The sequence below is a fragment of the Scyliorhinus torazame genome, chromosome 6 (assembly GCF_047496885.1).
Source record: "Scyliorhinus torazame isolate Kashiwa2021f chromosome 6, sScyTor2.1, whole genome shotgun sequence".
Taxonomy (NCBI): Eukaryota; Metazoa; Chordata; class Chondrichthyes; order Carcharhiniformes; family Scyliorhinidae; genus Scyliorhinus; species Scyliorhinus torazame.
The window spans coordinates 303,998,794-304,011,875 of record NC_092712.1 but is presented as its reverse complement, the minus strand read 5'-3'; the positions used below and the strand labels follow the sequence as shown (position 1 = coordinate 304,011,875).

The following is a 13,082-nucleotide window of genomic DNA, read 5'->3' as shown; positions in this document are numbered from 1 at the left end:
TTGCTAAATTTCCCTTAGTGTCCAAAAAGGTTTGGGGGAGTTACTGGGATAGGGTGGATATGTGGCCTTGAGTAGGGTGCTCTTTCCAATGTCCGGTGCAGACTCGATGGGCCGAATGGCTTCTTTCTGCACTGTAGATTCTATAAGTCAAGAGCATGGGAGTTCTCCCCTGGGTGCAGGCAGAAACACAGCATGCAAGAGCTGCTCAGTATCACCCATAAATCTTTTGACTGTTAGCCCCTGGTTGTCAGTTATTGCAACCCAACACTTCAACATGGGGCTGGATTCTCTGTTTTTGAGACTAAGTGTTGACGCCAGCGTAGGAACTGTGGTGCTTTACGACGGAAAAATCTGCGCCGAACCCTCACCCATCCTGCGACCGGTGAGGGTCTGGCAGCCGCGCCAAGTGAAACTCCCGGCTCCCACAACAAAAATGGCTGGAGAATGGCTGGGTCCGTGGCCGCGCATGGCGATGAACTGCAGCAGTCGCACCCTAAAACATGGTGCTGGCCGTGAGCGGACCCGACCTGCCAAATATTGCCCCCGTGGCCTCCCCCACCAGTCCTCCCAGCCCTTGCATAAGCCCCCCCGGTTGGCAGCACGGCTCCCGGCCGACTGTGGCAGGACTGGACACAGTCCGCTGCCGCCACGCCGGGTTCCCAACCGCTGAGACCACAAGTGAAGCACACCGTCGGAAACTCAGCCCATCGGCGCCGATGAATTGCTGAGGCCCGGAGAATAGAGGGTCAGGCCCGCTAATGATATGCCAACCATGCTTAAACACCACGCTGCGAGCGCCGCATTTACACAATTTTCGCGGTGCCGGAGGATCCCAATTTGGCGTCAAGCCGGTGCCTACCACATTTGTGGCGTTGGAGGCTATTCTCCACTCAATCACGTTTTGTGATTTTGCCGTCGGCCAATTCCAGCGCCCTGGGTGCTTTGCCTGTGAGCAAAGTTGGCTACTCACCCCCTCAGCTCCCCACAGAAGCCCTTCCGCCAGATTCACGTTTTTCAAAAGTTGTACTAATCGGCGCCAGCGTGACCACTTGCTGTCTGGAGGGGCCGCTGAATGACAGGAGGCCTTGGGTAATGGGTGGCTCTCGTTAATTGTATGGAAATAGTGTGATAATTGGTTTCTCGCCAAGCTACAGCGAGATCCCGATTTTGCCTACAGGAGCAGGCCGGTTGCATCTCAAACTGTTTGGCGCCTGGCGCAGTTCACGTTTTTCGCCTCTCCCACTATTCACAGGCGTCTTTTCGCCAATTTTTTTTCTGCATATTTTGAGCAATCTGTGGGAATTTGGTGGACTGAATTCAGTCATAGGGTGATGAATTGACATCGGAAAAATCTATTATAAACATTGATATGAATATTATAAATCAAATCAGAATTTCCAACTGGAAAAAAGCTGACAAAAATGTACAAAAATCAAATATCAGGGAGTCACCATGAATATTGGAAGCGTAAAAACGTAAAGCTGCCATAGTCCCAGATGACCATAGGCTGTTTTCCCCTTTGAAGGGGAGAGTTGACTGATGGTGATTTAATCTGAGGATCACCACAGCTCAGGTGAGGAGCAAAGTTGAGAAGGAGGGCCCCTCATCCGAATATCCTCAGCCGATACGGGAATTGAACCAGCGCTCCTGGCCTTGCCCTGCATCACAAACCAGCTTCCAGAAAAAGACCTGGGGTGAAATTCTCCGGTATCGGCGCGATGTCCGTTGACTGGCGCCCAAAATGGCGCAAATCAGTCGGGCATCGCGCCACCCCAAAGGTGCGGAATGCTCCGCATCTTGGGGGACCGAGCCCCAACCTTAAGGGGCTAGGCCCGCGCCGGACTGATTTCCGCCTCGCCAGCTGGCGGAAAAGGCCTTTGATGCCCCGCCAGCTGGCGCGGATATGACATCTCCGGGCGGCGCAGCGTTAGCGGCCACTGACGGCATTCCCGCGCATGCGCAGTGGAGGGAGTCTCTTCCACCTCCGCCATGGTGGAGACCGTGGTGAAGGCGGAAGGGAAAGAGTGCCCCCACGGCACAGGCCCGCCCTCGGATACAGTGGGCCCCGATCGCGGGCCAGGCCACCGTGGGGGCACCCCCCGGGGCCAGATCGCCCTGCGCCCCCCCCAGAGCCCGCCCGCGCCGCCTTGTCCCGCCGGTCAGGTAGGTGGTTTAATCTACGCCGGCGGGACAGGCATTTTAGCGGCGGGACTTCGGCCCATACGGGCCGGAGAATCGCGGGGAGCGGACCCGCCAACCGGCGCGGCGCGATTCCCGCCCCCGCCGAATATCCGGTGCCGGAGAATGCGGCCACCAGCGGGGGGTCGGAGAATCTCGCCCCAGAATCTGTTTTGGGGTGACCCATTGGGAGACTTTTGCAGTACTTGCTGGTCTGCGGATGGTAACTCTTAACAAAAGAAAATTACCAATTTGCTTGTTTCTGTGCTTGTTACTGGCTATGGACCAAGGCGAGTTCCCATTTGTATAACAAATGGAGCAAGCTTTGATCAGTTCAAATCGGCTTGGATATTTCCTCAAGAATGCCCGATTTCGTTGGGGTATGAAACATTGGGGAGGTTAGGCACAAGCTATTGGAACGTCTGTGGGTATTTTCTGTCCTTCTGTCATAAGTTCAGCAGTAAGAATACCATTGTAATCAGACCGTGATGCCATTTCTCTGAGATTGCCACCAATTTTCTATTGGAGTTGCAGTGGGGATGACAAGAACTCCACCGGCATTCTAACCCCGGAGACTTAATAATACAGGATAAATGTGCAATACAAAATGAGAAAAAATATAAATTTTGAGAATAATTATGATATAAAATTAGAAATATGAAACTATAATTTTTTGTTGTCTACAATGTGATTAGTTTAACTTTACAGGAATAGTGTAGATGGGCTTTAGATTGGTTTCACAGGTCGGCGCAACATCGAGGGCCGAAGGGCCTGTACTGTGCTGTAATATTTGAAATTCATCTAAGCATATGTCAAATTGAGTTCCTAGTAACAGTGTAAGTAACAATCCTATTTGAAGGTGCAATTCCTCTTACCTTGCACTGTTCATATGGCATTTCTTCAGATTCTTGATAAACAACACAAAATGAGATGCTCTTTGGATCAGAAGAAAAGATCCAGCTAATGGTCAAACCACATTCTTCAACAGCAATAGGGATGAGACTGTAGCAACTGGACTTAACGAAGAGTTCTCTCTTGTTGTCTCCAAACTGTCTAATCTCTTCCACCTTGAGGGGTATCTTGAGCCTAAGATGGAAAAACAAGGACGTTTGCCCTCCCAACAACAACTAGCAACTGTATATCATTTGTAATGCAGTAAACTGTCCCACAATGTTTCACAGTGGCGCTTTCAAACAAAAATCGGCATCATAGAATTCCTACAGTGCAGAAGCAGGCCATTTGGTCCATCAGAGAGGGCGTGTGAGAGGATAGCTTCCGCTACTGGGACCTATGTGGAGTTTAATAAAAGCGAGGAGGTCTCACCTTCCATGTTCTGGGAGACATTAAAGGTTTATTAGGGGGAGTTAATTTCGATTAAATCTCATAGGGATAAGTCAGGGAGGGCGGAGCGGTGGAGATTGGTGGCGTCTATTCTGGTGGTGGACTGCCAATACTCTGATACCCCAATGGTACCGTTGTTGGCGGAGAGGAAGAAGCTCCAGATGGAGTTTGAGTTGGTGTTGATGGAGAAAGCGGATAGCCAGCTTCGTTGTGCGAGAGGGACTTTATACCAGTATGGGGAGAAGGCCAGCTGTTTATTGGCTCACCAGCTGAAGCGACAGGCAGCCTCTCGGGAGATAGCTCAGGTTAAGGGCCTGGGGGAGGATTTGTCACTGCTCCAGAAAAGGTTAACGGGGTATTTGAGACCATTTACCGGGAGTTGTCCAGGTCTGAGCCTCCAGAGGAAGACTCGACTAAGGCACAGTCCTTGGATGGGTTGGACTTTCCGGTGGTTGAGAAGAAAAGAGTGCAGGAGCTGGAGTGGATCGCTCGTGGTGGGGAAATTATGAAATGTATCTGTTCTATGCATCTGGGAAGACACTGGGCTTGGACGGAGTCCTGGTGAAATTTGCGACGGAGCTGGAGCCAAATCTGTTGGGACATATTTAACAATTCACTGTCCCGGGGTGGTACCGTCAGCAACAATGGTGCAGATTCCATTTCCTTAATCCTGAAGAAGGGTAAAGATCCCGTGGAGTGTGGGTCATATCAGCCCACCTCTCTGTTGAATGCAGACGCAAAGCTGTTGGCAAAGGTGTTGCCAACTCACTTGGAAGCATGTCTGTTGGGAGTGATTTCCGAGGATCACACAGGATTCGCTAAGGGCCGGCAATTGTCGGCCAACATTAGGAGACTCCTGAATGTGGTGCTGTTGCCCTTGTTGGGGGCTGAGGCGGAAGTAATCATCTCCATGGGCACGGAGAAAGTGTTCGAATGGGTGGAGTGGGGATACCTTTTTGAGGTACTGGGGCCTAGGTTAATTTCATGGATTAGATTGTTGTACAGGGTCCCACTGCGAGCGTTCGCACCAATGCATTAAGTTTGGGGTACTTTCAATTGTATAGGGATACAAGGCAGGATGTCCACTTTCCCCGTTACTTTTTACTTTGGCAATTGAGCTATTGGCTATCGTACTTAGGTCATTGACTGGGTGGAAGGGCATGGAGAGGGGAGGTAGTGAGCATCGGCTGTCCTTCTACAGGGATAATTTACTGTTGTATATACTGTGGTGATATGCATCACTGTAAATACACAAGAGCTTAACGTAAATATACTACGACTAAGTAAACACTAGAGGGAGCACCAGAGACATCATGACATGCAGACATACAGCTAATGAACACATAGAATAGGACACGACCAATGGGCAGTCAAGACACCCAGAGGTGACACTACCACAAGGGGGCAATCCATATAAAAGGACAGGGCACACATGCTCTTTTTCTTTCCACAGGCGACACTCAGAGAGAATGACAGGGGCAGATAGGAAGCATCACACCCACCGCATGGCTTAGAGCAGACTGGTTAGTTAGATTGAGTTACTATAGCAAGATTAGCAGGAGAGTCGAACTCAAGTAGGAGAATTGTTAACTGTTCAATAGATGTGTTAAACCTATCTCCAAGTCTGAACCTTCCTTTGTCAGAGCATACATCAAGGAAGCAGCTTATGCTACATGAAGAAGCAGAACACAACATATACAAACGCGATCTCTAATGTGGGAAAGACAATGGAGGTGCTGAGAAAGTTTGGTTCCTTTTCAGGATATAGATTGAATGTGGGCACGAGTACGGTTTGTCCGGTGAACCCTCCAGGACAGGGGGCTGATCTGGAGAGATTGCCGTTTCAACTAGTTTTAGGTACCTGGGGATACAGGTGGCTCATGATGAGGCCTTCCTGTACAAGTTGAACCTGGCCAATCTGGTAGAGGGGTGAAGGTGGATTTAAAAAGATAGGATGCCCTCCTGTGATCATTGGCTGGAAGGGCCAGACGGGTAAAATGAAGATCCTTCCATGGTCTTCCAAGAGTCTTCCAATCTTTCTGCCTATGGCGTTTTTTGGTAGGATTAACAAGCTGATCTCGATCCTTTGTGTGGGCAGCTAAGACCCCTTCCCCGGGTTCGGTGGGTGATCATACAGAGAGCGTGAGACAATTGGTGGGGTTGGCATTACCTAATTTAATGAATTATTACTGGGTGGTGGTGGGTAGTGCGGGAATGGGTAGTGGACCCAGGGTCGATTGGAGGAGGCTTCTTGTAAAGGGTTGAGTTTTAGAGCACTGGTGACAGATCCTCTTCAATTCTCGCAGGCAGTCCTCTTTGAGCCCAGCGGTAACAGCTGCGCTGAGAATATGGAATCAATTTTAACAGCATTTTAACCAGAATCTGTGTCATTAATGGCGCCAATTTGTAGGAACCATAGAATTATTCTGGCTGGAATGGACTCGTAGTGTAGGATCTGGGAGAGGGAGGGGGTAGAGAGGTTTAACTGTGGAGGGTAGGTTTTCTAGGGTGGAGGAGCTGGTGGAGAAATTCCAGCTTTTGTGGGGGAATGGGTTTAGATAGCTACAGGTATGGAACTTTGTTCCCGAAATCGGGGGTATGGGTTAGCGACATGGCTGGGTTTCTCAGGCTTGAGAAAATTAAGTTCGCCCTGAGAGGATCAATGTTAGGGCTTGTTCAGAGGTGGCAGCCGTTTATCGATTAATTGGGTCAGAAAGCTCTGATGAAATTATTTCCTGACTTAAAATCATACACCCTGTCTTTATTTTTATATAACTCTTGTATTTAGAACTATTTCCAGTTAAACAGAAAAGCAAATTACAAATTAGCAGGCAATGAGGTAGAGTTGGTCAGAGCATGAGGAGCCGGTAGATGCAAACATTAATGTAATACTTCACGATCTGTGGCAGCAGGGTGCCAGGGTTACATAGGGCAAGATGCTCGCAGATACTGAAATGGCATCCGATTGAGCACCCAAATTTCTGCCAGGAGTGGAATGGGGGCAGGTTGTAGTTCACATATCTGCAAATGGCAGCTGCACATGTAAAAGTGTAGCTGCCTCCAAACAGGTGCAATTTCCCTCAGTGGGATGTGCAAAACATAACTTACAGGCTTTAGACATTTGAGTGAAAGGTATGAAGCTGTTATTATGCATAATTTAGAGAGGTGGGTTCCGTTTGGCGAAGTAAGGGGCCGTTTTGGATAGGTGCAGGAACCCCTTTGGGAAAGGTAAAGTGCCTTTTGGGATTGTTAAAATAAGGCATATATGTATATAAAAAGTGGATAAACGTGTTGCGGCTATCACACTGTCAAGATATTTTAAATTCCAAAACTCTAAGTTAAAAATGACAGACTGCCATGACTACTTGCAATTTCACCAGTTGTCTATTGGCTTAAACCTGAGGGGCGGAATTCTCCCTCCCATGCCGGGGGGGGCGGTGACAATCGCCACTCGCCGTTTGTAATGGGCGAGTGGCGATTCTCCGGCCAGGATGGGCCGAGCGGCCTGCCCAACACGATGGGTTCCCGCCTGCGCCGTCCACACCTGGTCGCTGCCGGCGAAACAGCGCGGGAAGGCTGGGGGGGGGCCTCAAAAGGGGTCTGACCCGCGGGCCGGCTTGACGGGCCGGCCTCTCTGAAGGAGGACCTCCTTTCCTCCGGCGCCCCGCAAGACCCATCCAACATCTTCTTGCGGGTCGGCCTCGGGGAGGACGGCAACCGCGCATGCGCAGGTGACATCATTTATGCGGCGATGGCGTGTCATGTACGCGGCGCCGCATAAATGACGCGATGCCGCTCCTAACCCCCCAGGGGCGGGAGAATAGGGGGCTGGGAGCGGCCTCCGCGTCGGAGTGAAACACTCCGATCTTCACTCCGGCGTCGGGACATAGTCTCCCGATGGGAGAATTGCGCCCAACGTCTTTCATCTTAGGATTAGTGCTGCATGACTGATTCCACAATCTATCATTTTCATAGTAGGGGGGGAGGGAGAGGAGGTGCTGTAAATTCTCAGTTTGATTGACAGCTCCACGTGGTTATAAAGTATTTGATGAGGGACTAGGAGTACAAATATTTGTTGTTATCGGGGATGAAGTATTTTAAGGCATTTAAACGTAGTGAATGGGTTTTGATCAATGAATGTTTTTTAAAATAGTGAAGTTATTGCATTAATGCATACTCAGAACTTTATTTTATTTCTACTCAGCATACCTCCTGAGGTCTGCGCGTGGTGGATACTGTCTAAGTTGGCATGGAAGTGGGTGATGGGAGGGGAGTGATGGGTTGGCACTAAGTTGATGCAGGAGTTATAAAGGGCCATCAGGTGGGTAGAGGGATATAGAAGTATAAAGGGTAATTAGAGTGGGTAGTGGTGCATGGGTTGGCTTAGAAGGAAAGGTTTTATAGGAGATGGTGACAGTTAAGAGTGTTTTCTCAGTGTGCAGGTAAAGAATAGGACATAACTTCTAAAATAGGAACTGGAAGTGAAAACATCATTTGGACTTTTCCCAAAGGTTGGTAATTGGAAGGAGAATAATTCTTATTGGAAGCAGGGGGGCCTGATTGTATCAGCACATTAAATTGAGAGTTGGCTTAATGCCTGGAGAAACACTTTATAGAGGGGTATGAAAGATACCATAGAATATGATATTTCTCAGAGAATGGGGCAAATAAAGAGTAATACTGATCCTGTATATTTCTATGTTCCAATCTAGCTTCAAAACATTTGTGTGATACTTACGCAAGTTCTCCACACTTCAATAAATTAATCTCTGCATCTTGCATAGGTTGTGCAGATCCATCTTCAGGTGGTACTCTTGACCCATCTACTGATGCATTATCATATGTGGGACTTCTGAAAAAGAAAATTTGGTTGTTGGATGTGCAACACCTTTAGTCATGTGAACATAAATCAGTATCATTCACAGAGCTGAAAAGTCTATTACTTACAACTGACAGGTGTACCTTATTTCAATATTTGTATCTGAATCAAGAAGTGCTATACAATATACCGTAGGTAAATGTCAGGTAGAATTTTGTTTCTGTCCCCACATTCACATTGGTTAGCACATTGTGCACGTTAATATTCAGTTGTTCAGATTTCATATGTTTGGCTCCTGCTGAATTGTAACAACTGGCAAATACACATTCTTCACAATGTTTATATCTGTTGGAGGCATTTATTCTAAATTTCGTCTTTGGAAACGATGCTCAACTGAGGCTCTGTTTGCACTCTCAGGGGGATGTGAAAGATTCAGTAGTACTATGTTGGAAAAGTGCACGGGAATCCTCCTCGGCATTTATCTTGCAATCAAAATCTATAAAAGATTATCTGGCCATGGCTGCCTGTGGCGCTTTGCTGGTTCGCGGCCACGTCTCATACACTGCAACAACTTCAAAAGTACTTCATTGGCTGCAACACCTTTTTTTGACCTCCTGATGTTGTAAAAGGCTCTGCATGAATGCAAGTTCTTTCTGTTACGCTGCAGTGTATTGTCATCTCTGGTGTTCCTCAAGGATCTATCGTCGGCCCATTCCCATTTTTTATCTACATATACATTTTTACATGTACCCTGAAGACACCGAACTCCGCCGTATCACCATCTGTCTTGACTCCTCTGCTTTTGCTGAATTATAAGACTGCTTATCTGACATGCAGTACTGGATGAGCAAAGATTTCCTCAATTAGATTTTGGGAGACTGAAGCCATTGCTTCAGGCCCCATTCCGTGCCTTGGCTACCACTCCATCCCTCTCCCTGGCAACTTTCAGAGACAAGTTTGCAACCTTGGGCCAGGATTTTACAGCCCCTCCCGCCTGGCTGGATATAATAGTCGCGCCAAAGTGGTTGGCAATTTAAATATCCTGCTACATCAACCGGGAGGAGACATGCTGGGACAGTGCTGTAAAATCCTGGGGCTGGATTCTCCGCCACATTTCCGTTTCACCCCACCGGCGGGATGCTCCGTTACACCGGCCGGTCAATGGGGTTTCCCATTGTGGGGCAGCCCCATGCCGTCGGGAAACCCCCGGGCTGTCGGCAAAATGGAGCATCCCGCCGGTGGAGAATCCAGCCCCTGGTCTTGGTAACGTATTTGACACCAAGATTAGCGTCCAATCACGCATTTGCACTATAACAGAGATCGCCTATTTGAACTTCTGTCACATCAACTGCCTTTGTCCCTGCCTCAGGTCATCTGCTGCTGGCATTCTCTTTTTTTTAAATTTAAAATATCAAAATGAGAAAGAAAAGAGAACCCAACAGGGTTAAGTGCAAAACACAATCTAAAAAAGCAACCCCCCAAACCCCTCCCCCACTGTACCTAAATAATAAATTAACATTAACACCCAGACTTAAGACAACAGGTGTATACACCCCCTCAGACCCTCCAGTGTAAATAACATAAACAAAAATAAAGTAAACCCACCCCCCAAACCCTGCTGCTGCCATTGACCAATGTCTATCGTTCTGCCAGAAAGTCTAAGAACGGTTGCCACCGCCTAAAGAACCCTTGTACCGACCCTCTCAAGGCGAATTTCACCCTCTCCAATTTAATGAACCCTGCCATATTGCTGATCCGGGATTCCACGCTTGGGGGCCTCGTATCTTTCCACTGAAGGAGAATCCTTCGCCGGGCTACCAGGGACGTAAAGGCCAGAATTCCGGCCTCTTTCACCTCCTGCACTCCCGGCTCCTCTGCCACCCCAAATATTGCGAGCCCCCAGCCCGGTTTGACCCTGGATCCTACCACCCTCGACACCGTCCTCGCTACGCCCTTCCAAAATTCCTCCAGCGCTGGGCATGCCCAGAACATATGGGTGTGATTTGCTGGGCTCGTTGAGCACCTAACACACCTGTCCTCATCCCCAAAGAACCTGCTCATCCTTGTCCCGGTCATGTGTGCCCTGTGCAGCACCTTAAACTGTATGAGGCTGAGCCTCGCGCATGAAGAGGAAGAGTTCACCCTCCCTAGGGCATCTGCCCACGTCCCCTCTTCGATCTCCTCTCTGAACTCCTCCTCCCACTTACCTTTCAACTCCACCACCGAGGCCTCCTCCTCCTCCTGCATCACCTGGTAAGTTTCCAAGATCTTCCCCACTCCCACCCACCCCCCCGAGAGCACCCTGTCCTGTACTGTGTGTGGCAGTAGCCGTGGGAATTCCACCACCTGCCGTCTGGCAAACGCCAGTACCTGAAGGTGTTCCCCGGGGGGAGCCCGTACCTCTCCTCCAGCACCCAGGCTCGCGAACTTCCCGTCCACAAATAGGTCCCCCAACTTTCGTATCCCTGCCCTGTGCCACCCCGAAAACCCTCCAACTGTTCTTCCTGGGGCGAACCGGTGGTTCCCCCGTAATGGGGTCCACGCCGAGGCCCTAGCTTCCCCCCTATGCCGCCGCCACTGCCCCAAAATTTTGAGGGCCGCCACCACCACCACCGGAGGTGGTATACCTCCTTGGAGGGAGCGGCAGCGGCGCCGTTGCCAACGCCCCCAGACTCGTACCCACACAGGACGCCATCTCCAGCCTCTTCCATGCAGCCCCCTCCCCATCACCCACTTGCGCACCATTGTTGCATTGGCGGCCCAGTAGTACCCACAGAGGTTAGGCAGCGCCAGCCCCCCCCCCTATCTCTACTCCGCTCCAGGAACACCCTTCTCACCCTCGGAGTCCCTCGCGCCCACACAAACCCCATTATACTCCTGTTAACCCGCCTGAAAAAAGCCTTCGGGATAAACACGGGGAGGCACTGGAACAGGAACAAATACCTTGGGAGCACCGTCATTTTGATTGACTGCACCCTACCCGCCAGCGACAGTGGCAACGCGTCCCATCTCTTGAACTCCTCCTCCATTTGCTCCACCAGCCTTGTAAAGTTAAGCCTATGCAGGGCCCCCCAGCTCCTGGCCACCTGGACCCCCAAATATCTGAAGCTCCTCTCCGCCCTTTTTAGTGGGAGCTCGCCAATCCCCCTCTCCTGGTCCCCTAGCTGAACTACGAACAGCTCGCTCTTCCCCATATTGAGCTTGTACCCCGAAAAGTCCCCGAATTCCCTAAGGATCCTCATTACCTCTGGCATTCCTCCCACCGGGTCCGCCACATACAGCAGCAGGTCGTCCGCATAAAGCGGCACCCTATGCTCCTCCCCACCCCGCACCAACCCCCTCCAGTTCCTCGACTCTCTCAGTGCCATAGCCAGGGGTTCAATCGCCAGTGCGAAGAGCAGGGAGGACAGGGGACACCCCTGTCTCGTCCCTCGGTGCAACCAAAAGTACTTGGACCTCCTCCTATTTGTGCCCACACTCGGCATCGGGACCTCATACAACAGCCTAACCCACCTGACAAACCCCTCCCCAAACCCGAACCTCTTCAGCACCTCCCACAGGTACCCCCACTCTACCCTATCGAAGGCTTTCTCAGCGTCCATCGCCACCGCTATCTCCGCCTCCCTCGCCGGCATCATGATAACGTTCAAAAGCCTCCGCACATTCGCGTTCAATTGTCTCCCCTTCACAAACCCCGTCTGGTCTTCATGGATGATCTGCGGCACACAATCCTCAATCCTCGTGGCTAAGACCTTCGCCAGCACCTTGGCATCTACATTTAGCAAGGAAATCGGTCTGTTAGACCCACATTGCAGGGGATCCTTGTCCCGCTTCAGGATCAAGGAGATCAGTGCCCGGGACACCGTCGGGGGTAAAGCCCCCCCCTCCCTTGCCTCATTGAAGGTCCTAACTAACAGTGGGCCCAACAGGTCCATATATTTTTTATAGAACTCGACCGGGAAACCGTCCTGCCCCGGTGCCTTCCCCGCCTGCATGCTTCCTATCCCTTTGATCAGCTCCTCCAGCCCAATCGGGGCCCCCAGTCCCGCCACCAGTCCCTCTTCCACCTTTGGAAACCTCAATTGGTCCAGGAAACGGCCCATCCCTCCCTCCTCCCGTGGGGGCTCGGATCGGTACATTCCTCGTAGAAGTCCCTGAAGACCCCATTGATGCCAACCCCACTCCGCACCACGCTTCCTACCTTCATTAACTCCCCCGATCTCCCTAGCTGCGTTCCGCTTCCGAAGCTTATGCGCCAGCATCCCGCTTGCCTTTTCCCCATACTCGTAGACCGCCCCCTGGGCCTTCCTCCACTGCTCCGCCGCCTTCCTGGTGGTCACCAGGTCGAATTCGGCCTGGAGGCTGCGCCTCTTCCTCAACAATCCTTCCTCAGGTTCTTCCGCATACCTCCTGTCTACCCTCACCATCTCCCCCACCAGCCTCTCCCTCTCCCCCCGCTCCCTCCGCTCCTTGTGGGCCCTGATGGAGATCAGCTCTCCCCTCACCACCGCCTTCAGTGCCTCCCATACCATCCCCACTCGGACCACCCCGTTGTCGTTGGTCTCCAAGTACCTCTCTATACTTCCTCGGACCCGCTCGCTCACCTCCTCGTCCCCCACAGCGGGCGCTAGTCCCTCTCCTCCCCCATCTCCAAGTCCACCCAATGCGGGGCGTGGTCCGAAATGGCTATTACCGAATACTCGGTATCCTCTACTCTCGCTATCATCGCCCTATCATAGCCCCG

At 50.9% G+C, this 13,082-nt stretch overlaps 1 protein-coding gene across 3 annotated transcripts in view; it reads right to left on the bottom strand.

Moving 5' to 3' along the window:
* Window positions 1-13,082, bottom strand: part of fyco1a (FYVE and coiled-coil domain autophagy adaptor 1a) — a 353,805-nt gene that overhangs the window by 55,237 nt on the left and 285,486 nt on the right. For all 3 annotated transcript variants that reach the window (XR_011947883.1, XM_072509960.1, XM_072509962.1), the window contains 2 exons: window positions 8,258-8,371; window positions 3,054-3,264 (listed from right to left, as the gene is read on the bottom strand). Coding sequence is in view for 2 of the 3 variants with exons in the window: in XM_072509960.1 (XP_072366061.1) it covers window positions 3,054-3,264; window positions 8,258-8,371 (325 nt within the window). In the remaining variant the exon portion in view is untranslated. The remainder of the gene's footprint in view (window positions 1-3,053; window positions 3,265-8,257; window positions 8,372-13,082) is intronic.